At 55.7% G+C, this 21931-nt stretch overlaps 1 protein-coding gene across 1 annotated transcript in view; it reads left to right on the top strand.

Annotated features, from left to right (window-relative positions):
- Nucleotides 1-3834: 3834 nt before the first annotated feature.
- CROCC (ciliary rootlet coiled-coil, rootletin) overlaps nucleotides 3835-21931 on the top strand; it is a 66479-nt gene continuing 48382 nt past the window's right edge. The window contains 4 exon segments of the mRNA XM_030537655.1: nucleotides 3835-3929; nucleotides 6914-7055; nucleotides 8059-8210; nucleotides 20969-21160. Coding sequence (XP_030393515.1) covers nucleotides 3873-3929; nucleotides 6914-7055; nucleotides 8059-8210; nucleotides 20969-21160 — 543 coding nt within the window. The 5' untranslated portion in view covers nucleotides 3835-3872.

Here is a 21931-nt window from a genome sequence, read left to right on the forward strand (position 1 = left end):
TTTGTTGAAAAATTGCCACTTTTAAGATTGAAGTGTTCTCTGACTGGTTTTTGTATGTCATAATTCTTGCTGTCAGATTTGTGTCCATTAATTCTTTTGTGTAGAGACTGTCCAGTTTGGCCAATGTACATGGCAGAGGGGCGTTGCTGGCACACGATGGCATAGATCACATTGGTAGATGTGCAGGTGAACAAGCCCCTGATGGCGTGGCTGATGTGGTTAGGTCCTATATTTCCAGGTTTCACAAAAGCGATTGTTCCATTGTTACTGGTTTACAGCCAAATTTGGGACTACTCGGGTACATGAAAATATTGAGTGTGTTAAGGAATTCCAATCCGCTACGTTAGGTGGAAGCATTTCTGTTAATAAGAAGTCAGTCGAAGGGTTAAAAGAGAGGCTGTCTGTTGAAATAAGGCGATGTAGTGGAAGATGCACCCATGGGTGCAAATACAGTTAGTGTCCAATTTGTGAAGAAAGCCACAGTATTAAACTGCTTTGACTTCCAATACTTCGACTTTTTTTCTACTCGTTGCTTTTTCCCTGTCCTCCCCTCTCCCCACAGTAACTCTGATCTTTATCCTGAAAACTGTTAATTTTTTGCATTGATTTTCATCCGCTGTCTAATTTTTGTAATAAATACTGACAAGTTACCAGAAAAGTTTAGCAAAGTAAAATCTGAAATCAAAGGGCCTCCCTTCCGCTTAAGCCCCATCAAGGTCTGAAAAGGGGGGATTCTTCAGCAATGGAGTTTGCCCACATTTGTATCACCATGGTAATAGAGCTCTGAAGTTGTCCTAGTGATGGTTCCTTAGGGGTTGGGCGAAGCACCATCTCGCATATCCCTCTCCCCCATTGGCTTGATCCCCCCGCCTCCCCTCTCCAAAGCCAGGCTACTCTTGGGTCCTAGTGCACCCTGCTTTGCTTTCAGAGGATGATGTTGGTGACACCAGAGATGTCCCCTTTGAACCTTGTCCACCAGAGGGCAAGTTAGCTGGGGCGGTGGTGACTGGCCCCCATTAGGGTTTGCACCAGCAGAGCTGCACGAGTGTTAGCGCAACAGTGGGAGATTCTTCTAAAAATGCTTGTGCAAGAGACAGCTGTGAAGTGTAAAGTCGGGGTCCCGGCTGTGAGCCCAGAAGGACGGTGTGAATCCTGTGTCTTTGGATATGTCTACCCTGCGAGCGGAGGTTTGAGTGCAGCTTGGGGAGCCACACCCATTAGGAATATGGCTAAAGAAATCAGGGAAGATGCAGTGGCACAGGCTTCAGCGTGGGTTGTGCAAGCCCATCTGGAACCCTAGGTACAGCCTGTGCCAGGGTCCATACCACTGCATCTTCACTGCTATTTTGAGAGTTGCTAGCAGGATTAGAGGTAGCGCTGGTTTGCCTAGCTGAGCTGCAGTTACCCGTTGCAGTGTAGACATCCCTTAGATGCACTATACCTTGGTAGGCAAGAGGATGCAGTGTGACTTGATTGGGTCACTATAATGGCCTTTTTGTGCCATTTGCTTCAGATGCTGTAAATCCTGCTGCCCATCCCTCTGGCTTCTCAGGAGACCAGGTTGCTAGGTTGAAGCTGCCTTTATTCAAGACAGTGTCACTTAGTGGGTAGAACAGGACCCAGAGTTCCATTTCCAGCTTCTCCCACCAACTTTGCAGGGTGACCGAAGGCGAGTCACTTTTGGTCTTTCTGTGCCTCAGTTTCCCCATTTGTAAAATGGGTCTAATACAATCTACCTGCCAGAGGTGTTATGCGGCTTCATTAGTCTGTAAAGCGCCTTGGGCTCTTCCTGGGCAAAAGGCTCCAGAGAAGGGCAAAGTATTCATCTGATTCTCCCCACCCGCTAGTGGCAGGGAGCACGGAGAGAGGATGGGCCAATGAACACGTTTGAGAGTACTGTGCTTTTTAAAGCATAGTGGGATTTACAGCAAAATTCTCAGGCCTGGGAGAAGTGCTCGGTTTTCTAACAGGCCGATTTCTCTTCTGGACCCGTCTTGGGGGCTTAATCTGCCACATCAGCCTTTAACTAGTAGGAGTCTGATAACCTGAATCCGTATTCCCTACTAGCTAGTAAGAGGAAGGATCTTTCAGGCCTAGGCAGTCTGAGAGACTCCTGGATGCTGAGGGATGGCAGGGATCAGTCTGTCTGTCCCAGTATCCTGTCTCTGACAGTGGACAGTATCAGGGTATGTCTACATCTACAATTTTGCAGCGCTGGTTGTTACAGCTGTATTAGTACAGCTGTATAGGGCCAGCGCTGCAGAGTGGCCACACTTACAGCAACCAGCGCTGCAAGTGGTGTTAGATGTGGCCACACTGCAGCGCTGTTGGGCGGCTTCAAGGGGGGTTCGGGGAATGCGAGAGCAAACCGGGGAAGGAGACCAGCTTCGCCGCGGTTTGCTCTCGCGTTCCCCGAACCCCCCTGCAAACCGCAGGGAAGGAGACCTGCTTGCACGGGGGTTCGGGGAACGCGAGAGCAAACCGCAGGGAAGGAGACCTGCTTGCTCGGGGGTTCGGGGAACGCGAGAGCAAACCGGGGAAGGAGACCTGCTTGATTACCAGAGGCTTCCTCAGGTATGCTGGGATACCTGCTTATTCCACGGAGGTCAAGAAAAGCGCTGGTAAGTGTCTACACTTGATTACCAGCGCTGGATCACCAGCACTGGATCCTCTACACCCAAGACAAAACGGGAGTACGGCCAGTGCTGCAAACAGGGAGTTGCAGCGCTGGTGGTGCCCTGCAGATGTGTACACCTCCTAAATTGCAGCGCTGTAACCCCCTCACCAGCGCTGCAACTTTGTGATGTAGACAAGCCCTCAGACGCCTCAGAAGAAGGTTCAAGACCAGAGGCGGGTTACAATTTTGTGGGGCCCTGGGCCAGAGCAAGTGGGGTCCCCCCCCGGCTGCTGCCAGGGAAATGGGGTCAGGCTTCCCCCACTCCCCAGCAGTAACTGCAGGCGGGCGGAGTAGGGCAAGTCCCTGTTCCCTCACCCTGCTCCTTGGTAGGAGTTCCGGGTGGGTGGGGGGAGCAGGTTGGGATGCCAGTTTTTCCAGGGCCCCCCCAATTGGCTGGGGCCCCTGGGCACAGGCCCCGTTGGCCCTGTGGCTAATCTGCCCTTGTTCAAGACCGCCCCCCCTTCAAGGGGCAGATGTGGGGTAAACTGCCCCCCACACTGGATTTTATCCTGATCTTTAATAGTTAGAGATTGCCCTAAGCCTGAGGCTGAACATCCCTTCCAAAGTTTTCCTTGTCAGTAATGGCAACTGAATATTCTCCATCCCTGTCTGAATCATAAATTCCTGGACTCAGCATAACCCGTCTGTACCCTGTCCACACTCAGCTTTAACACGTGTCGATTAACGGGTTTTAACACCCTTTTATCCTAGTCTCCCCAACCTTCTTGGGGGCACCTGTACATGTAGAAGCCACTTCCCCCCTCGATCCCCCCAGCACCCAGGGCTCCTCGGTGGCTAAAGCCAGCCCAAAGCAACTAGCCACGCCCGGCTCCCGTGGCTTGCGGCTCTGCCGGCGGCTGGGGGCGTTAGGACCCCAGGGCAGGGAGACGATGGCCGTGAATGAAATCTCCAGGAAGGGGCGGGATTCCTCGGCCGTCTGCCCTCCTCCCGGGCCGCCCTGGGTCTCCCTGGCCGTGGGGCACCGGGGGAGGGGAATTGATCCTGCTCGCGAGTCCCCGGGCGCTGCGCGGTGGGTGCGGAGCCGCCGCTGTCCGGGGCAGAGCCCGCGGGTGGCCCCGGGCGAGGGGTCGCTCCTGAGCCGCTAGCAGCCGGGGAGGGGAGGCGCTGGGCTGGGCCGAGCCGGGCTGGGCCGGGCTGGCTGGAGGGGGGCTCGCGGATCTCCCGGGGACCCCCCATGAGCGCCCCCGAGCGCGCAGCGGACGCCGAGCCGAAGCTGGAGGCGGTGATCCAGGTTGGTGGGGTGGTTTCGCTTTGACGAGGGGGCCGGTCCCGATGCGGAGCTGAAAGGATCCGGGCAGGGACTGCGAGTGGGGGAGGGAGGAAGCGCCCGGTTCTGGGCTCACTCCGGATCAGAAACTCCCGGGCCGCCCTGGGGTTCAGGCGCTTCCTCGCCTGGCAAGCGGAGCCTGGAAGTGTGGCACCGACTCCCGCTCTCCCTGCTGTGGCTCCCGACTTCTGAGCCATCTTACACCTCCCAGGGCCGTGCGAATTGCCGGGGGAGGGACCCAGTGCCTGATTCGGATTTCACACCGGTTTCACGCTGATTTCACTGCTCCCGATTTACACCGGGCCAACAAGAGGCGAGTCAGGCCCCTGGTATATTTGCCTTGACTGTTTGGGTAGCAACAGTGTATGAGCCAGTCCTGAAAGGCCTCCTTGAAAACGCTGGTCGCTTGGATTAAGGGTGATCTGCCAAGCTGATGCAGCTTTTAGGATATATGTGTGATGCCTGAAAGGTTGTTTTCTCCGCCCCCCCCCCTATTTTTTAAGCCATACAATAGCTGGAATATTATATCTTGCTTTCCCAGTTGTTGCTTGGACAGCTAGTGGCTCAGGGTGGGAGATGTAGGAGCCAGGTATTAAAGGCGCGCCAGTGTATTTCAGTCCATCCTGGAGTGTGTGTCTCCCAAGCGTGTGCCAGGCATTGGAGTTCTATGAGTGGGTTTTAAAAAACATTCTTGCTCAGGTTTGATGCTTGTAACTGCATCATCCTCGAAGTTCTCCAGCTGGCTGCAGAGTCCTGCAGTAGGAACGGGGCGGACGAGAACTCAGACTTCTGTTACAGAAACAGCCGGGCAAGGCCCCCTTACAGTCCTTGCCTGTGTATCATAAAACAGGAAGGAAGCAGAAAAGGGCATGAGCCCCTTTTCTACCCCCCATGCAGCTCACCCGTCAGACCCTCGCTAGAATAAAACGGATGCGGACGCTGGCATCTGACTGGATTGCTTTGTATTGGGGCATTGTGTTTATCCCCTGAAATGAAAGCTGCGAAGGAACCTGGTTTGGCGGCAGGGCTGGGTCTGACTCCGAGTCCAGTCCATTCCAGGCCGGGGGGGGGCTCTCTGTAAGATCCCGTAGTGCGCTCAGGTGTGAGGTGAGCCTACGGGTAAAGGGTGCCTGTTCGTATTGCCCTGGCAGGGACGGGAGTGACGGGGCAGGGAGAGATCGGGACCGTGTTTGTAAGGGCTCCTTGGGGAGCTTGCACCTGGAAAGTGTTTACAAAGGGCTTTGCCCATTCCTGGGTTCTGGGGGTGTCACAGCTCTGAACTGCACCCCGAGTAGCTTGGGATAAGTGGAGGGGCTGGGGCTTGGTAATGAACCCGGGGAGCCTTTTGCCTCCAAGCTCTCGGTTTGGGTCTGAACTGCCGGGAGTGATGGGAAGTTGCTTCTGTCCTGGTGGCTGTTCAGTGGCCTATGTAAAGCGAGTGGGTTGGTCTCCGGCCAGGTCCCTAGTGCCCAGATTTCCACATCCCACGAAAACCTTTCTCACCCCTGGCCCCTTTGCCTCTGCGGTGAGGCTGAGGGTTGAAAGGACGGTGTCATGGTGGGAGCTTGCCCTGCCCACGATGGACCCATCATCAACCTCAGGCCCTACTTGAGGACTTCGGTCTCCTGGGTTGTCAGCCCAGCCCTAGAGAGTGAGCGATGGGGTGTGAGGATTGTTCGCCCCAGGGCCAGGAGCTGGAAGCTAGGATCTGGCGCCCCATTGATTGGGGCTGACAGTAAAAATCCTCTTGTCCTCTCGTTCTCAGCCTGACCCCAGTAACTATCGGGTCTGGCCTGGCCCCTGAATCTCTCTGGGGGAAGGGTGGTGTTGATCCCATTGCATCTGAAACAACCATCCGCCGGCCTTGCTGGTGACAAGTGAAAGGGAAATGACCCAGGAGCCTGACATGGACTTTCTCCCTGCATGATCTGAACCCAGGACAGGCAGATGCTGACCCGGACCTTAGAGGGGCTGTCATCCTCTGTGGGAAAAAATGCTCCCACGTTTAAGCTAATAAGGATGGAAAATGAAACCTGCAGTGGCCGGCAGCCTGGGTGTTGCCAGGGATTTCTGTGGCATGTCATAAAGTTCAGTGGATTTGGTTTATTTATTTGTCCCTGACTGAGTCCAATCGTAGGGGTGCGGAGGCACTGATCTCTTACACTAGCATCTTGGGGCCAGGGGCTGCTAGATCTCCCCCTCCCCCCAATATTTCCTTTCCCCAACTCCTGCTGACATTTCTTTCCTCTCCTTTTCGGGGTGAATTTGGTTTTTAGCAATGCAAAGGATGTGTCGAGCAGCCAGGTGCTGTGTAAACTCTCCCCTGCCCACCGCTGTTCTTGCTGCTCCTCCTTCATCTCTGCCCCGCTCCTCTGTTCTGGGCCCCTGCAGGCTTGATCCTCTCCTGAGCAGGTGCGGGCAGTGAGTTTACAGTGCGGGTGGATATGTGACTAGGTGAAACCCACCAGACTTGTAGGATTTGAACCCAGGTCAGCAGGTTGGCTGCTAATCCCCTGGTTCCATGTTGGCTTTGCCTGTGATGTTTCTGAGGCCTGGGTCCAATCCAGCTAGGTGGAGTCTTGAGCATCCCAACCTCCTGTCATTGGCCTCTCCACCGTCAGTCCCCTGTATCCCGGCCACAGCTGGTTAAGAGGGTTGGATGGGCTTTGCATTGTCTTGATTGACTGACTGGTGTCTGGGCGGTGCAAGGCTGCCTCCCAGTATGTCCATCTGGGGAGCCAGAGCTGCAGTCCCAGGAAGGTGCAGGATGAGTTGAGACTGATCATGACATTTGCCAAAGTGCACAGGGCCACAGAGGGCCAGGAGGAGGCGATACGGGCTATGGAGATCTCCTGGGGTAGCTCATGTCCGTAGGGGAAACTAACTACCAAGTGCCAGGTCGGGGGGCCTGGCTCCCGTGCTCAGCGTGCTGTGTTTGCGCCCAACAGAAGCTGGAGAGCAGCGTGCTGACCTCACGGGAGGGGAAGAGTCTTACCATTCGGGGCAGCTCTGAGGCCGTGCCACCCACCCGCCTGCCCGCCCGGATCCGAGAGATCATTGCCAAGAACCTGTCGGAACAGGAGAGCCCAGGTAGGGTTGCGGCAGTCCTGCTGCTCTCTGTGTCCAGCAGTCTAACCCGCTCACCGCCGTGCCCTACCGGGCTGAGCCTCGTGCTGGGGAAGTGCGTAGGTTCTGCCCGGCCACGCCAAACCGCAACCACCAAGGAGCAGCTTCTTGGCGGGTTCTCGGTTTCTGGTCTTTGCCAGGCTCTGCCCACCTGATGGCTGCACAGGTAGCTTGCCAGGACCCTCAGGGCCAAGCCTGGATGGTGTGGAGTGCAGCTGCCTTTGCAGACCCTAGATCCCATCTGGGTCCAGGCAGGCCAGGTGCCTTGCTAAATTCCCCATCCCCCATGCCGTGCAAAACTGGTGCTTTAAAGACTCGTGGCCCCTACCACAAGACCTCCCTTGCTGTGGGGCCCACCAAACCAGGGAGGAGCTGGGCCACCCACGGCCGTCAGATTAACCCTTTCAGTGCCCCGGGACTGTGCGCTGGTGGAGCGCCGAGCCTGGTTGCCCACTGCCAAAGGTGGTTGCTGATTTAGGCAGCAAAGCAATGCGGCCCAAGGAGGGGCTTGATATTCCCCCCCCCCCCCGGCCCCACTTTCTTCTCCATCTCTTGGACCCCAGGTCTGGCTGTATCCATCAGCCTCCGTCTTCCCACAAAGGGCTCTACATCTCGTGCTGCCACTGGCCGCTGCCTTGGGAGTCTTGTGTTTGAGGGTACCCTGGAAATCCCTGCTGCGCCTCTGGCCAGGGCTCGGTAGGAAGGGGACAGGGCTGGGCTGGCCCCACCTCGCTCTGTGGCACCGACGGGTGTGTCACGTGGAACGTGGGTGATCACCCATGCGGCTGCGTCTAGTGTTGATGTCATGCCTTAAACCGGGGCGATCTGGACCTCTGGTAGGAGAACCACAGGGCCAGCTTCTTCTCCAGGCAGCCACCTCCCTGTGGCTCTGGGGTGGGTGCCCCCAGCTGGGTGCTGATGCCCATCCTGCCCTGCTCTGCTACGGCTCTCGCTCTTCTCCCCGCAGCAGCCTACCCTGGGGAGATGTCGTCGCTCCTCTCTCTCCAGGAGGAGAACCGCATCCTGCAGCAGGAGCTGTCCCGTGTCGAGGACCTGCTGGCACAGAGCCGGGCCGAGCGCGATGAGTTGGCCATCAAATACAACGCCATCAGCGAGAGGGTAGGTGTGGCAAGCCGTGCCTGTCCGGGTGGGGGTGGATCCTCCTCCCTCCCCCGGGCCTGTGTTCAGGCAGGCACCATAGGATGTGCTGTGGCAGCTCCCACTGCACTCTGTGCTCAGGGAGAAGTCCTTTGTGCCAGAAATGGAGCTCTGCAATGGTGGGGAGGGGAAGTCATCGTTGGAGCTGGGCAAAACTTTTCATCTGAAACATTTTTTTTTTGGCAAAAAGAGTGAAGAGTGAGGGCGACTGAAACATTCTGCAGATTCCGGTCGATTTCACCAAAGTGTTTTGCTTGAAGTGGATGGTGTGTGTGTGAGGGGGAAACACACTGAAAAAAATTCTGAAAATGTCACAAAGAGTCCTGTGGCACCTTATAGACTAACAGTGAATACCCACCTCGTCATGTTCCAAAACGTCTGTTAGTATATAAGGTGCCACAGGACTCTTTGCTGCTTTTACAGATCCAGACTAACACGGCTACCCCTCTGATACCTGAAAATGTCAGAATGTTTCCTTTGGATGGTTTCCAAATGAAACTTTTCACTTTGAAATGCTCTCAAATTTTATGACAAAAATGTTAAAGGGAAAATAAGAACATAAGAACAGCCATACTGGGTCAGACCAGAGGTCCATCCAGCCCAGTATCCTGTCTTCCGACAGTGGCCAATGCCAGGTGCTTCAGAGGGAATGAACAGAACAGGTAATCACCAAGTGATCCATCCCTTGTCGTCCACTCCCAGCTTCTGGAAAACAGAGGCTAGGGACACCATCCCTGCCCAGCTTGGCTAATAGCCATTGATGCACCTATCCTCCATGAACTTACCTAGTTCTCTTTTGAACCCTGTTATAGTCTTGGCCTTCACAACATCCTCTGGCAAGGAGTTCCACAGGTTGACTGTGCGTTGTGTGAAGACATGTTTCCTTTTGTTTGTTTTAAACCTGCTGCCTAGTAATTTCATTTGGTGACCCCTAGTTCTTGTGTTATGTGAAGGAGTAAATAACACTTCCTTATCTACTTTCTCCACACCAGTCGTGATTTTAGAGACCTCAATTGTATCCCCCTCTTAATGCTCAATGTTGAGCTGCCATGTTTCTTCATTCAAGCCACAATTGTGTTTTCCTGGCCAAAAATTTAGAAAAATCTTGTTTTTTCAGGTGACCCAAAATATCTTGAAACCCTCATTGTTTGGCATTACCAGCAGTGAACAGAACAATCTGTGATTTGCCCAGCTCTAGTTATCAGGCCTTAATGAGTTGCAGCAGGGCAGTTGGGTCTGAAGAAATGTCCTTCCTCCCCACCCCCTGGGGTCTCCTTGGAGCCGCCTCCTCTCTTTGGCCTCCAGCGCCAGTGATGAGGGTGCCAGGAGGATGTGTGTACAGGAGGTCCACACGCTGGGGATGGGCCCTGTGTGTTCTGGCTTGGAAGCAAATCTCCTGGGTTCAGTTTGGTTTGCCATCTAGTCTCTTGGGGTTGGTGACCTGGTATGGGGATCCCCCTTGCTTCAGGACTCTTCCCCGGCCAGTGTTCTCAGAACATCTCACCTTGTGTTAAGCCCAACTCTTCCCCTTCATAGAATATCAGGGTTGGAAGGGACCTCAGGATGTATCTAGTCCAACCCCCTGCTCAAAGCAGGACCAGTCTCCAGACAGATTTTTGCCCCAGATCCCTAAATGGCCCCCTGAACTCACAACCCTGGGTTTAGCAAGCCAATGCTGAGGGATAGACACAGTGAAACCAGCTGAGCCCTGAGATCTGGTTAGAAACCTGGGAACTGCTGTCCTCAGGCAATGGTGCTCCTTTGGCACCTTGTTAAGCACCGCAGTGGGGCTGGGAAGCAAGTTCTGATAGCTGGGTCGAGTTTCCACCTTGCAGTGCGTCTGTGCAGCATTTCAACTCAGCCCTCGCCAGTAAGCGCTGTGAGGAGAGGGGGCTCCTGGTTCTTGCCTCTCTACCAGTGTACATTGCTGCTAGGGTCTTGGCTGCTCCTGCCTCGCTAGGGGGGCCCGAGCAGCTACATGCCTGGCTGGTCTCGACCTCCTGCTGGGCGGAAAGTCCCAGCTCTCTCGCATTGATGTGCCAAGATGGGAACGTGCTTGCGGGGGCCGAATGGTAACACGTCTCTCCTGGGCTGTAGCCTGGAATGCACTTAAGTGTTGCCACCCTCCTAGGATTGCCCTGGAGTCTCCAGGCGTTAGAGATTAATCTTTAATGAAAGATTATGTCAGGGGATGAAACCTCCAGGAACATGTCCAACCAAAACTGGCAGCCCACCGTGCAATGTGTTTCCCTGCTGGGGGGCTCTGTGCACTGCAGCATTTCTGGGGCAGTGACCCAGTGGAATACACAGGTTGGCTGATTCTGAGGGAAGTTGTGTGTGTTCTTGTCCACGCCAGGATCACAGGCCTGTCTGGGCATGTTCTTGCAGGGAATGTGACCAGGGCTTGCTGGGACTTGCCCTAGAGAAATAAAAGGCCCGGTGGCTAGTGGTTGGGATAGCAGCAGGTTGGTGTCCTTGGCACTCACCTTGGTGGGGTACCGGCCTGCGCCTGACACAGCCGGGCGAGCTGCAAGGGTTAAAGCACAGAAAAGCCGCTCTGGGTGACACCAAGCATCTGATTTCAAACCAGCAGCTACAACAGAGGCTCTGAATCCCGCCCTTTGTGTGACTCCGAGGGGGAAGTTGGACCATAGGGACCCTCCCACTCCCAACTCCGCCCACGGGGCTGCTTGAATGGAGGTTTTGTTGCTGGATTTCTCCAAGTGCAGTAACAAATCTGTGTGAAAAGCACTTAGGTCAGAGCTCCTTGGTGGGCTCTGGCCCCCGGGACAGGGAAGGGAGGGTGGTAGGCGGATGCTCTGGCCCCCAGGGGGGAGAGAGGGTAATGGGCGGTGGTTGCGTGTATGTAGATAGTAGTGCTGTATGACAGCTGAACTGCACCCAGCTAGTAACACGCTGTGCAGAGGACTTTGCATGAGCATATCGCAGAATACACCCCAAGCAAGGGGTGATCGCGGGAGCTAAAGGTTGGGAGTTGTTTGAAGGAGGGGACCGGGGTGGTATGAGGCTGTTCCCAAGTGAGGGGCAGCGGGAGAAGGGAGAAAGTTTGGAGCGGGGAAGGGAGCTTGGCTCACCGCCCCAAGAATGACCCTGTCCGTGGCCATTGGTATGTACTTGGGGCAGCTAGCCCCTTGTGTCGCTGAAGCTCTGTGTCTATATTTAGCATGCTAGCTGGATCAGAGCTAGCGCCGGTATGTCTCCTTGAGCTAAAACTGACCCCTTCCAGCTCTGGGGTAGATGTACCCTTAGTTAGCAGGCACAGGAGGAGGTCAAGGCCGAGATGCGGGCAGGCTGGAGAGCTTCGAAGGTGTGGAGGAGAAGCGCAGACTCCTTGGGGAGGTTGCCAGGGATCCCACGAGAAGCAGTGATCAGCGCTGCAGGGGGGCAGTGATCTCGGTGGCATGGTTGACGGCAGAGGGTGATGAAGGAGAGGAGAGAGCTGCATGGCGTGAAAGTGGAATACCAACCACTACAAGGCAGTGGCACCAATTCAGATATTTTTTGAGGGCAGTTCAGGAACGGACTCCCCAGGCGCCAGGTTGCAGTACCATCTGTACGGAGGGGTGACTGGGTCAAATGTCTGTGTGTTGTGAGCACGCAGCTGGGGCAGTGCTCTGGCAGCAGCCACACTGAGTTAGTCTGGGATCATTGCGGAAAGGATCTCTCTCCCCTACAAGGGTTCCCCTGGCTAGATGGCTGGAGAGAGGTTTGATCCCAGGCACTGCAGATCGATACGCGAGGAGCTCTTTGTGAACTCCGAGCATCACGCGCCGTGAGCTGGGAATGGGGCAGTGACTGATGAGCCCTAGTTCTGTTCGAATGACGGCAGATTCTTTCCTTCGAGGCCAAGCATGTGAGCGGCGGTTATCTCTGGAATCGCTGGCCTGGGAGCGCTTGGTATAGCTCGCTTCAGTGATGGTGGCTGTGTGGCTGTCCTTATGGCAATAATAATAATAAACTACAGCTCTGGGATAGCGCTTGTCATCAGTAGATCTCAAACCAGGACGTCAGGATCATTATCCCCTTTGTGCAGGTGGGGAAACTGAGGCACAGAAAGGGAAAGTGACTTGCCCAAGATTACCCAGCAGGCTGGTGGCTGAGCCGGGAACAGAATGCAGGTCTCCTGAGTCCCAGTCCTGTGCCTGATCCTCTTGGCCTCTCCAGTGGCAACCTTCCTCTTTGCTAGCCCAGCCTATCCCTGGAGGAACATGTTGCTTTTCTCAGTCACTGTTTCAAGTGCAGTCCTGGTTGCTGGTGAGCGGCAGGTGCTACCATCTGGTGCTACTGCCGTGGCCTATGGTGCAGCAGTTGGGGATGGTGATGAGTCTCTGTCCATTTCGTAGTGGATTAGTTTCCCTGTTGTGAAATCACCATCACAGCTGGCACTCACTGGCCCCTGCTGTCAGCACAGGGGCCAAGGGCAGAGGGGCGCATGGGCACCGACTGGTACAGCTGGGTGCCGCAGGGCCGGGGGTGAGGGCAACAGTCGGGGGCAGCTCGCCAGTGGGGAATGGTGCAGCATAACCCGGCACCTTTATATTCCAGACCGCCAAATGATGGGGCCTGGTGGCGTCTCTGCACTTGTACCCCAGAAATTGACCTACCCTGTGGTGGGGGGAGCAGGGGCTGTGGCAGGGAGGCGCGAGCCTCCTCATGGTTTCTCATCTTCTTTTGAAGCAGCATTTTGAGCTAGCGACAGCCCTGGTGTCCGTGGCAACGGGGCAGAAGAATGGAAGGAATCCCTGGTTGCTAAGGCAGCAGTTGCTAGGGGAGATGGTAAACTTTGTTCGTTCCAGGGCCCGAGCCTGGGGAAAAGCCCCCGTTTACAGAATACTTAATAATATGAATAATGAGATGAGCAGAGAGGTGGGGCGGGGTCACCTCTTGGGCAGTTTATTCCAGGCTCCACCAGGCTGGAATGATACAAACAATTGAGAACAGCCTCGAGATACCAGCGGACCAGATCTTGGGGCCACTGATGGAAATCTCTTTGGGAGCAGGTTGGCCCTGCAGTTGGGGAATCCTTTCCCCCGCATTCGAGCGGGAGGCACCTGAAAATGAAGGCTGAGTGTGTGAGGCCTGGTCACTCTGGCTTCTCGGTCTCGGGGATCTTGCTTGGCTTCTCTGGGGCCGCAGAGGCGGTGTGGATGCACGTCTCCACCATCGTAAATGCAGCAACACTATCCAGGGGCCGGGGCACCGCACCGGGAGTCGGAAGCCCTGGTGGTAATTCCCAGCTGTGCCACTGACCTGCAGCGCTCTGTGCCTCAGTGTCCCCAGCTGTAAAACGGGCACAAAGATACTGACTCTTCTTTGTAAAGGGCTTTGAGTTGTAGGGATGGCAGACTGCCCAGTAAGCACTACGTATTGTTGTTGGGTTTTTATTCTATTACACAATTAAACATTTTTTCTTTTTAGAGGAAAAAACTGGGATTTTCCCTTTAGCTCCAGTTTTGTAACTGGAGGACCCGAGGTGATCTGGCTCATATGGTGGCTTGCCTGATATTTAATTTTTTTCTTCTTTTCCCCCTGATTCCTGCCCCTGTTCAAAATAACGGTTTAACTGGATTCTCAGCAGCAAGTACGACATTCGTAAGCAAACAGGAAGTCCGGGAACCAAGCAAACGAGACACCCAGCAAATCTGTATGTTTCAGGCTTGCATGTGCCTAGATGTGAGAGAGAATGTGTGTGACAAGGAGAAGAGGGGCAGATCAGAAACAAAAACATGAATCAGTTCTAATATTAGCTCTTGTGCCATGCTCTAACATGTCTTGCAAATATGAACTGATATTATTAACCCCATTGTACAGATGGGGAACTGAGGCCTAGAGAGGGGAAGGGCCAACCCCTAGGTCACCCAGTGGGTTACTGGGAGATCTGGGAATAGAACCCAGCAGAGCTGGGTTCACCCAAACTGCCTGGAGAAGAAGCGGACCTGATCCTCTGGGACTGGAAGTGCTGCTCTGTGGCTAAAATCCGTTGCATTTTCTAAGTGTAGAAACACTTCTATTTTTTAAAGAAGGCTAAGTCAGGGCATTAAACTTCCAGAGAGGCACAGCTGTTAATGGGCCCTCTTGTCTGTAAGGAGGCTCAGACAGGCCCTGCGGCCCCTTCACCGGGGATTGGGGGCCCTGTCTCTCTAACTTTTAGAGTTTCTGAAGCGCCAGTTCCCATAGTCTCTTGGGGCCACGTGCTGTAAGTGCCCAGAAGTGGACACTGGAAGAATGGTGCCACCAGCTGTTGAGATGTTGCCGCTTCTCCGCTGCGTTAGCAAGCTGTCCCCCTGAGCGCCTCTTGCTTTGAAACACCTCTGCTTGGAGTAGCCATAAGAGCCCTTCCCCCTTCTCTAGACATCAAGCACCTCGAAGCGCGTCACTCACGCAAGCGCCGTATGGGGTGGGTGCATGGTGTTGCGCCTGCTTTACAGTTGGGGAAACTGAGGCACAGCTGATGAGCATGTCGGGGAGTGATGATCCTTGACGTGTTCCTTGTGTCCTGAGCCCTCCTGCAGAGGCAGCATGCCCTATGGTGTGATGTGTGTGCAGGGGGAGCACCCTGCTCATGAACCACCCCCTCAGGCTAGCATTGATTAGTTCGGGGGTGGAGTGGGGAGGGGAGGTGTCCTGGATCGAGACCTTTGAGGATAGAGAATTGGGGGGAATATCACTGGAGCCCAAATACCAAACAACACTGAACTCCTCTGAATCTCCGTAGTGACGCCGCTGGGGGGGGAGGAGGTGTTCTGCACAGCGCTCTCTGGCTGCCGGCGCGCCGAGGACGGGGCCTAGTGTCTGTCTGTCCATGTCTGGTGCAGACACCCGGGAGTTCCCTGGCCAGCAGTCTCCAACTAGGAACAAACGGGCTGCTCCTCAGACCCCCCGCCAACCCCGGCTTGGTCACGCGACCCTGTCTGGGCCTGTGCAGGCGGGCTGGAGCGGTGGCAGGCCACAGATTACGGTCGCTCTGTGTCTCGTTTCCGAGCCGCCCATTAGAATGTGAATGAGTCTCCGGGTGGCTTAGGGGAGACAATGCACAAACTGGGCCCCGCTGGCAGCTGGATTTCTTAGCCTGTGTCTCGAAGGCGCCGGGGCTTTGTTCCTCGCTGGAGCTGGGAGAGGGAGGGCTCTGCAAGGATCTGGGCACGCAGATGTCTGGCGACGCTGCCTGCAGGATGGAGCCTGAGGATCCGGCCCCCTCCGCGCCCCCCGAGGACCTCCCTGGGCTTTATGTGAAGAAGCGAGTGGAGCGGGCAAGTGGCTACCCCCTGGGCTGCCCTGTGGATGCCTGGGGCGGGGGGTGCCGTGTGTCCTTGCAGAGGGATGCTAGGAGGGAACCCTGGGGTGGGAGGGCAGGGAGGGCAGTGCCTGGGGAGCTGCATGCCATTACCAGCAGCGGCTGCAAGAACAGACTGATTGAGCCCATCCCAGGGTTTGTGGCACGCAGGCTGGCCTGCTACATGCCTTGCCCAAGGCAGCAGAGCCGTGCCAGGCAGTACCCTATAGGGGCAGGGGCCGGGGGGGGGCTCTTCCCTTCAAAAACAGGAGTAGAAAATAGAGAATTTGGGAGGTTCTTTCCCTCCCTTCCTAGAGACCAGGAGAGGGGGCCCTGCTCTGCCTTGCTGCCTTCCAGGCTAGAGAGAGTCGGGGATCCCCCTGCTCTTCCTTCTGGCCTGGAAGAGCCCCCTAGAGTAGCTGGATAGACCCAGGGTGCTGAGTGAACTGCCCTCCGTCCAGATCCCTGGGCCCCCTACCTTATAGTGACCCATTGGGTCAGCCGGGGGCCAGGATTGAAGAGTGCTGGCCGTGAGGGCCAATCCAGTCCCGCTAGAGGCCTGTCCAGCTGGCGTTTGCTGGGGAAGGCACAGTGGGTGGTGGGACCCAGCTAAGTTGGGGGTGGGAGCTGGTTGCTGTGCAGTGGGGAGGATTTTGTTCTGTGCACAACCCCACGGAGGCAGCCGCTGGCTTGCTGTTCTGGATGCTGACCACCACCACAGGGGTTGCAATGAGTTGTGGCTTTTCGCCGTTGGGCATCTGGCTCGAAACCCACTTCCAGCCCCAGAGGGATGATTTTGGGAGCCCTCTTTGTGTTGGCTGAGTTGACACCTTAACCCTAGTAGGCAGTTTGGCCATCACCACCCAAGGGGCCGTTTTAGCTCTAGAAGCCTCAAGAGTTCAGTAGGTGCTGCAGAGCTGGGGGGTGGGGGGCATCGGCTGAGCTGAGGGGGGATCCCACGGCTAGGATACGGGGGGGAGGGGGAGCAGAGCAGGGTTGTGGGGCACCAGCTGAGCTAAGGGGGGATCCTAGGGCTGGGATACCGGGTGGAGGGGGAGCAGAGCAGGGTTGTGGGGCACCGGCTGAGCTAAGGGGGGATCCCAGGGCTAGGATACGGGGGGGAGGGGGAGCAGAGCAGGGTTGTGGGGCACCGGCTGAGCTAAGGGGGGATCCTAGGGCTGGGATACCGGGTGGAGGGGGAGCAGAGCAGGGTTGTGGGGCACCGGCTGAGCTGAGGGGGGATCCCAGGGCTAGGATACGGGGGGGGGAGCAGAGCAGGGTTGTGGGGCACCGGCTGAGCTGAGGGGGGATCCCAGGGCTGGGAAACCGGGGGGAGGGGGAGCAGAGCAGGGTTGTGGGGCACCGGCTAAGCTAAGGGGGGATCCCGGGGCTGAGATACCGGGGGGAGGGGGAGCAGAGCAGGGTTGCGGGGCACCGGCTGAGCTGAGGGAGGATCCCAGAGCTGGGATACTGGAGGGAGCAGAGCAGGGTTGTGGGGCACCGGCTGAGCTGAGGGGGGATCCCAGGGCTGGGATACCGGCGGGAAGAGGGTCAGCAAAGCAGGGTTGCAGGGCACTGGCAGAGCTGTGTGTGGAACGTGTAGGACTGGGAATATCAGAGGGGACTGCAGGTGACGACTGAAGCATCTTGCCAGAGCCGTATGGGGGGAGCCCAGGACTGCACCACACTGGCAGAGCTGCATGTGCGAAGCTGGCACAGGCTCTGTCGAATCAGCTGTTGGTACCTGACTTAAATGAACCCTAAAAATGCACCAAATCAGTCTGCTGCTCATTTAAAAGCGAATCCAGCTGGATTCCCCTGGGTGACTAAATGCCAGTGGTTGGGCTCTTTGCCCCTGGCCTGAGGAGCTCGTAGAGATGGCAATTCTCTATGCTTGGCTCTCCCAGGGCTGCAGGGGCTGGGCTGGGGATGATTAAATTCTGCTGCACAACCAAATTAGCCAAACTCCTCCCCCAGCTTTTCTTAAGGCTGGCCCCACCCTCTGCCCCTGTCTCTTCCTTCTCTCCCCCTTTCCTGGGGTTCTCCATTGCTCCTTCTCCCTGCAGCTTGGCTGGACCATTTCTGAGGAGATCTGGTGCTTCCCTTCCCTGCTTTGTGTGCGGTTGTGGGCACTGGGCTGGTGTCTGTGCTTGGGGCGGGCCTGGTTCCTCCAGGGGGTCTATGCTCATGCTGTCTGTTTTCTGTCTCTCCACCTGCCTCCCTGCCACAGCTAGAGGAGAGCTTGCGCCTGAGGGGGACGGACCCGGTGAATCAATGCTGACGTGGGTATCCTGCAGCGGAAGGCTGTTGCTGGCTGGAAAGGCATGAACCCCATACAGCAGATGGGTAGCGAGGGCATCCCTGTGGCCCTGGGTGCCTCAAAATACTCAACACCTCCCCACTCCCCCTAGCCAGTTGGGGTGCACGGCTCACCATGCTGCCGAACCCCTTTCTGATTGGAGTAACTGACGAGGGGCTTGGATCAGTTGCCTCCTGGCTGAATGCTCCACTTGACGTCCCTGCAAAGGCAGGATTCTCCTCCCCATGACGGAGCAGGAGCCAAACCCATGACCCACAGAGATCTACAGAATGGCATGACTTGTGCCAAGTTAACTCTCACTCTGGCCCTGGGAGGAGCCTAATCCAAACCCCGCTGAACTCGGTGGAAAGGCCTCCATTGATTTCAGTGTGAATCAGGCCCTGAGTTCCTAGAGACGCTGCTCAGAGATGGTCTGTCCTCTGACTGACTGGATAGGACTGAGACCCCCCCGGGCTCCTGTGCCCCTCGTGAGACACAGCTGAGCCTCGAATGTGTTAGCTCGTAAATCACACCCTTAGGGTTCCCAGCTCCCTCCGCCTCGTCAGATCAGCCTGGCTCGTTTTTACATTCATGGAAGGAACCAAACCCCAACCCAGCACGGGCTTGTGTGTAACATCCCCAGGGAAAGCTCTGTGGCTTACATGTCCTGTCACCGTTGCTTTATACTAGGAATCTCCATTGGAGGTTGGATGGCTCCTGGGTGGGAGCTCCCTGACTGAGGTCTGTGTGCATGTACGGGAGAGACTTTTATCTTGCACAGCAAATAAATGAACGAACAGCTCCCTAAATAGATGATCTAGTTTTTTCTGCCTTTGTTAGAAGATATGACAAGTATTTTTAATGCTTGTTAAAGTGGCATAAAGTCCCCAGAAGTTACATTTCTCATTGGTCGGCCAGTCCCACGTCATCTTGTGCTTATGCAGCTCCCTGGGGGTCTGTGCCCAGCAGTGGGAACTAGTGTTACTGGTGTGTCCTCTCTCCACTAGCTCAGTAACCTTCCCTCCCAGCCAAGTGCAGACAGGTGGAGTCTTGTTCACTCCAGCCTGGTTTCTGACTCGAGTCGCGTGATAACGCAGATGATATTAGACCAGGAGTCTGCCTGCCCGTATCATGCAAGACATGATGTTGCCCTGGTGCAAATTGCCCTGTGTGCCACTTGCTACAGATTCCAGACCCCTTTCCTAGCCTTTACAAGGGCTGCCCCGAAGGGCCCTCCGACCAGCTTAGCAGCATTGCTGCTGTTTATCCTTTCAGGCTGTGGGAGCCCAGGAGGCTGGCTATGTGTATGTGAGCTTTTTTGCCATCTTCTTTGCAAGCAAAACATTTAATCGCCAAGTCACTTGGGATCGTAAATTTGCATGCAGGCGTCAGTCTACGCAGAGTTGCTGTCTTTGCTCTCAGAACTTTGTTTGCCTTTTGCTGGGGATCACAGGGCAGTGACTTTTTTCTCACCCAGCCAGGGGTTCAGTGCATGGTTTGCATTGCTGTGTTCTCACGCATGGGAGAGTTTGCTTTGCACGCCGCGGGGGTCTCTTCTTGTTCACAGCCAGGGAAGAGCATGCCCAGTTAGCAGCATGCAGCCCCTGTGGCACCCAGGCTCTGTGCTGTGTACGTGAAGTGGTCCCAAGCACTGATCTCTCAATGTCTTTTGCTGCGGAAGCTGGAGCAAACCATCCGCTGGAGCTGTCGGGGGTTGGGCACCAAGCACATGGAAGAGATGGAACTGAGGCAGAGGAACCAAATGGTAAGGAGATTGGGTTGGCCTGGGATGGCCTCTGTTCTGTTGGCCGCAGGGGAACAGAAGTGGACCTGCTCTGTAATACATTGAGTCTCTTCTCTTAGATAAGATGAATGGAAATCAAGGATTTAGAGAGGCTGTGTGGCCTAGTGGATAGGGCATTTGCCTGGGAGTCAGGAGACCTGAGTTCTGCTCCTGATGCTTCCACTAATCTGCCTGGGACACCTTAGGCAAATCATTTTGCCTCTCTGTGCCTCAGTTTCCCCTCTCACAATTTCCGTCTGATCTGCTGAGCTCAAGAGGGCAGAGACTGTACCAAACGTGTGATCAGTGCTTAGCACGACAGGACTCTGATCTCGGCTGGGTTCTCTATTACAGTAGCATCTACAGATAAGAAGGCACTGGTATCTCAGACTCCAGCAATAGGTGCATACCTAGCAGAGGCAGGGGACTGCTTTCAAGGCATGTGGGAGGCTGGAGGTGGTGGAGACCCGTCAGTCAGGGTGGCTGAGGTTCGGCCGGGTTTGGGACAAGAAGGCTGACACCTATGGTGCCATCAGAATGTGATGTGACTGGGAGAGGCCTCTGCTGCAGAGAAACAATATTTATCCCTGACGCCAGTGGGCACCCCAAAGCTCGCGCCCGTGGCAGAGGGGAGCTGCCAGGATAAAGACTCTGGTCCTAAGAGCTCGGTCAGTTGTTGAATGGCTGCTTTGATCTTTTGCGCTTAGCTGGGGAAGGTGAGGCTAGACCGGTCAGTTTCACTTTCCAGGCCTTCTGCTCTAGCTTGAAGGCTGTTGAGTGCAAGATTCCTTCCCGGGTGCTTACAGCTCAGTAACTCTCCTTCCTCAGATTGCCTGTGCAGACGGATCAGGGAGGCTCTGCAAAGGCAGCTGGAAAGGAAGGGTCCCGGGGCCTTGCTGTGCAAACGTAGCATGTTTTCATTGAAATATATCGCTGACCCTTTCTGTTTGTATTAGTTTTTTTGTAGCTCTGTGTCTCTGCCTCAGCTGCCGGATATTTACTTTGATTGTAAGTTCTTCAGGGCAGGGGCTGTGTGTGTGGTCTGGGTTCGTGCAGCGCCTGGCACTGGGTGCTGGTCCATGATGGGCCTGTAGGTGCTATTGCAATGCAAAAAGGACAAATAATGTCCCTTTAACCCTGTCCTGGCAGCAGGTTTCTACAGAGCACGAATTCAAAGACGCTGCGCGCTGTGGCACCCAGGGGAAGCCCTGGATTCTGTTGGGGGCTAATCCTTCCAAATGAGACATGGGAAAGGGATGGCTCGAGGGGCCAGATCGTGTGCGCAGGAGGCTGGTCGGAATGCGTGTCTGCAATGACCCTTTTCCCCATCTCTCTGGGCTCAGCTGGAGCAGGCCCTGCGCCTGGAGACCGGGGAGCGAGAGCGGGAGTCGCTGGAGAACAAGAGCCTGGCCCAGCAGAACATCGAGCTGCGGCGCCGCCTGGAGGAGGAGCAAGCCGCCTACAAACGCAAGCTCCAGGCCTACCAGGAGGGCCAGCAGCGGCAGGCGCAGCTTGTCCAGAAGCTGCAGGCGAAGGTGAGTGTCCTGCACCGGACAGGCCGGGGTGTGCCGGTGGGAAGGCTCTGGGGGGATGTCTGCATTGCCATCGGGAGGTGTGGCTGCAGCTCGAGCAGGCACACCTGAGCTAGCTTTGATCTGCCTAGGACTAGCCCAGGCTTTGCTGCCGCTGCTATTTGAGCTAGCCGTGATCTCACACATTGGTTCTCAGCCTGCCCAATCAGCACACAGCTGCGGCTCATGTGACATCCTCAGGTCCATACAGGGAGTATATAGACCAAGGGTTCTCAAACTCGGGGTCAGGACTCCTCAGGGGGTCACGAGGGTATTACACAGGGGGTTGCAAACTGTCAGCCTCCACCCCAACCCTGCTTTGCCTCCAGCATTTATAATGGTGTTAAATATATAAACAAGTGTTTTTAATTGATGAGTGGGGGCGGGGGTCACACTCAGAGGCTTGCTGTGTGAAAGGGGTCACCAGGACAAAAGTTTGAGAACCACTGCTATAGCTTGTGTGAATGAGGCGCACCTAAACACGGAGAGCTGCATATGCAGCCTGAAATGATAAATAGGTCTAGAGCCACTGATCTAGTGGGAACCAAGCCAGCTCCGGCATGTCTACACATGCTGCCTTCACCCCTCCTGATGGCCATGTAGATGTACCCAGGGAGGCATGATCTCTGAGACTAGCAGCTAGGGGCTGTCCTCTTGCTGTGACAGGAACCTAGAGGCTTGTGGGGTGTGGGGGGAGGAATTACCTCTTAGGGTGGCTTGAAGGAAAGGAAGGGG

The sequence above is a fragment of the Gopherus evgoodei genome, chromosome 18, assembly GCF_007399415.2.
Source record: "Gopherus evgoodei ecotype Sinaloan lineage chromosome 18, rGopEvg1_v1.p, whole genome shotgun sequence".
NCBI lineage: Eukaryota > Metazoa > Chordata > Testudines > Testudinidae > Gopherus > Gopherus evgoodei.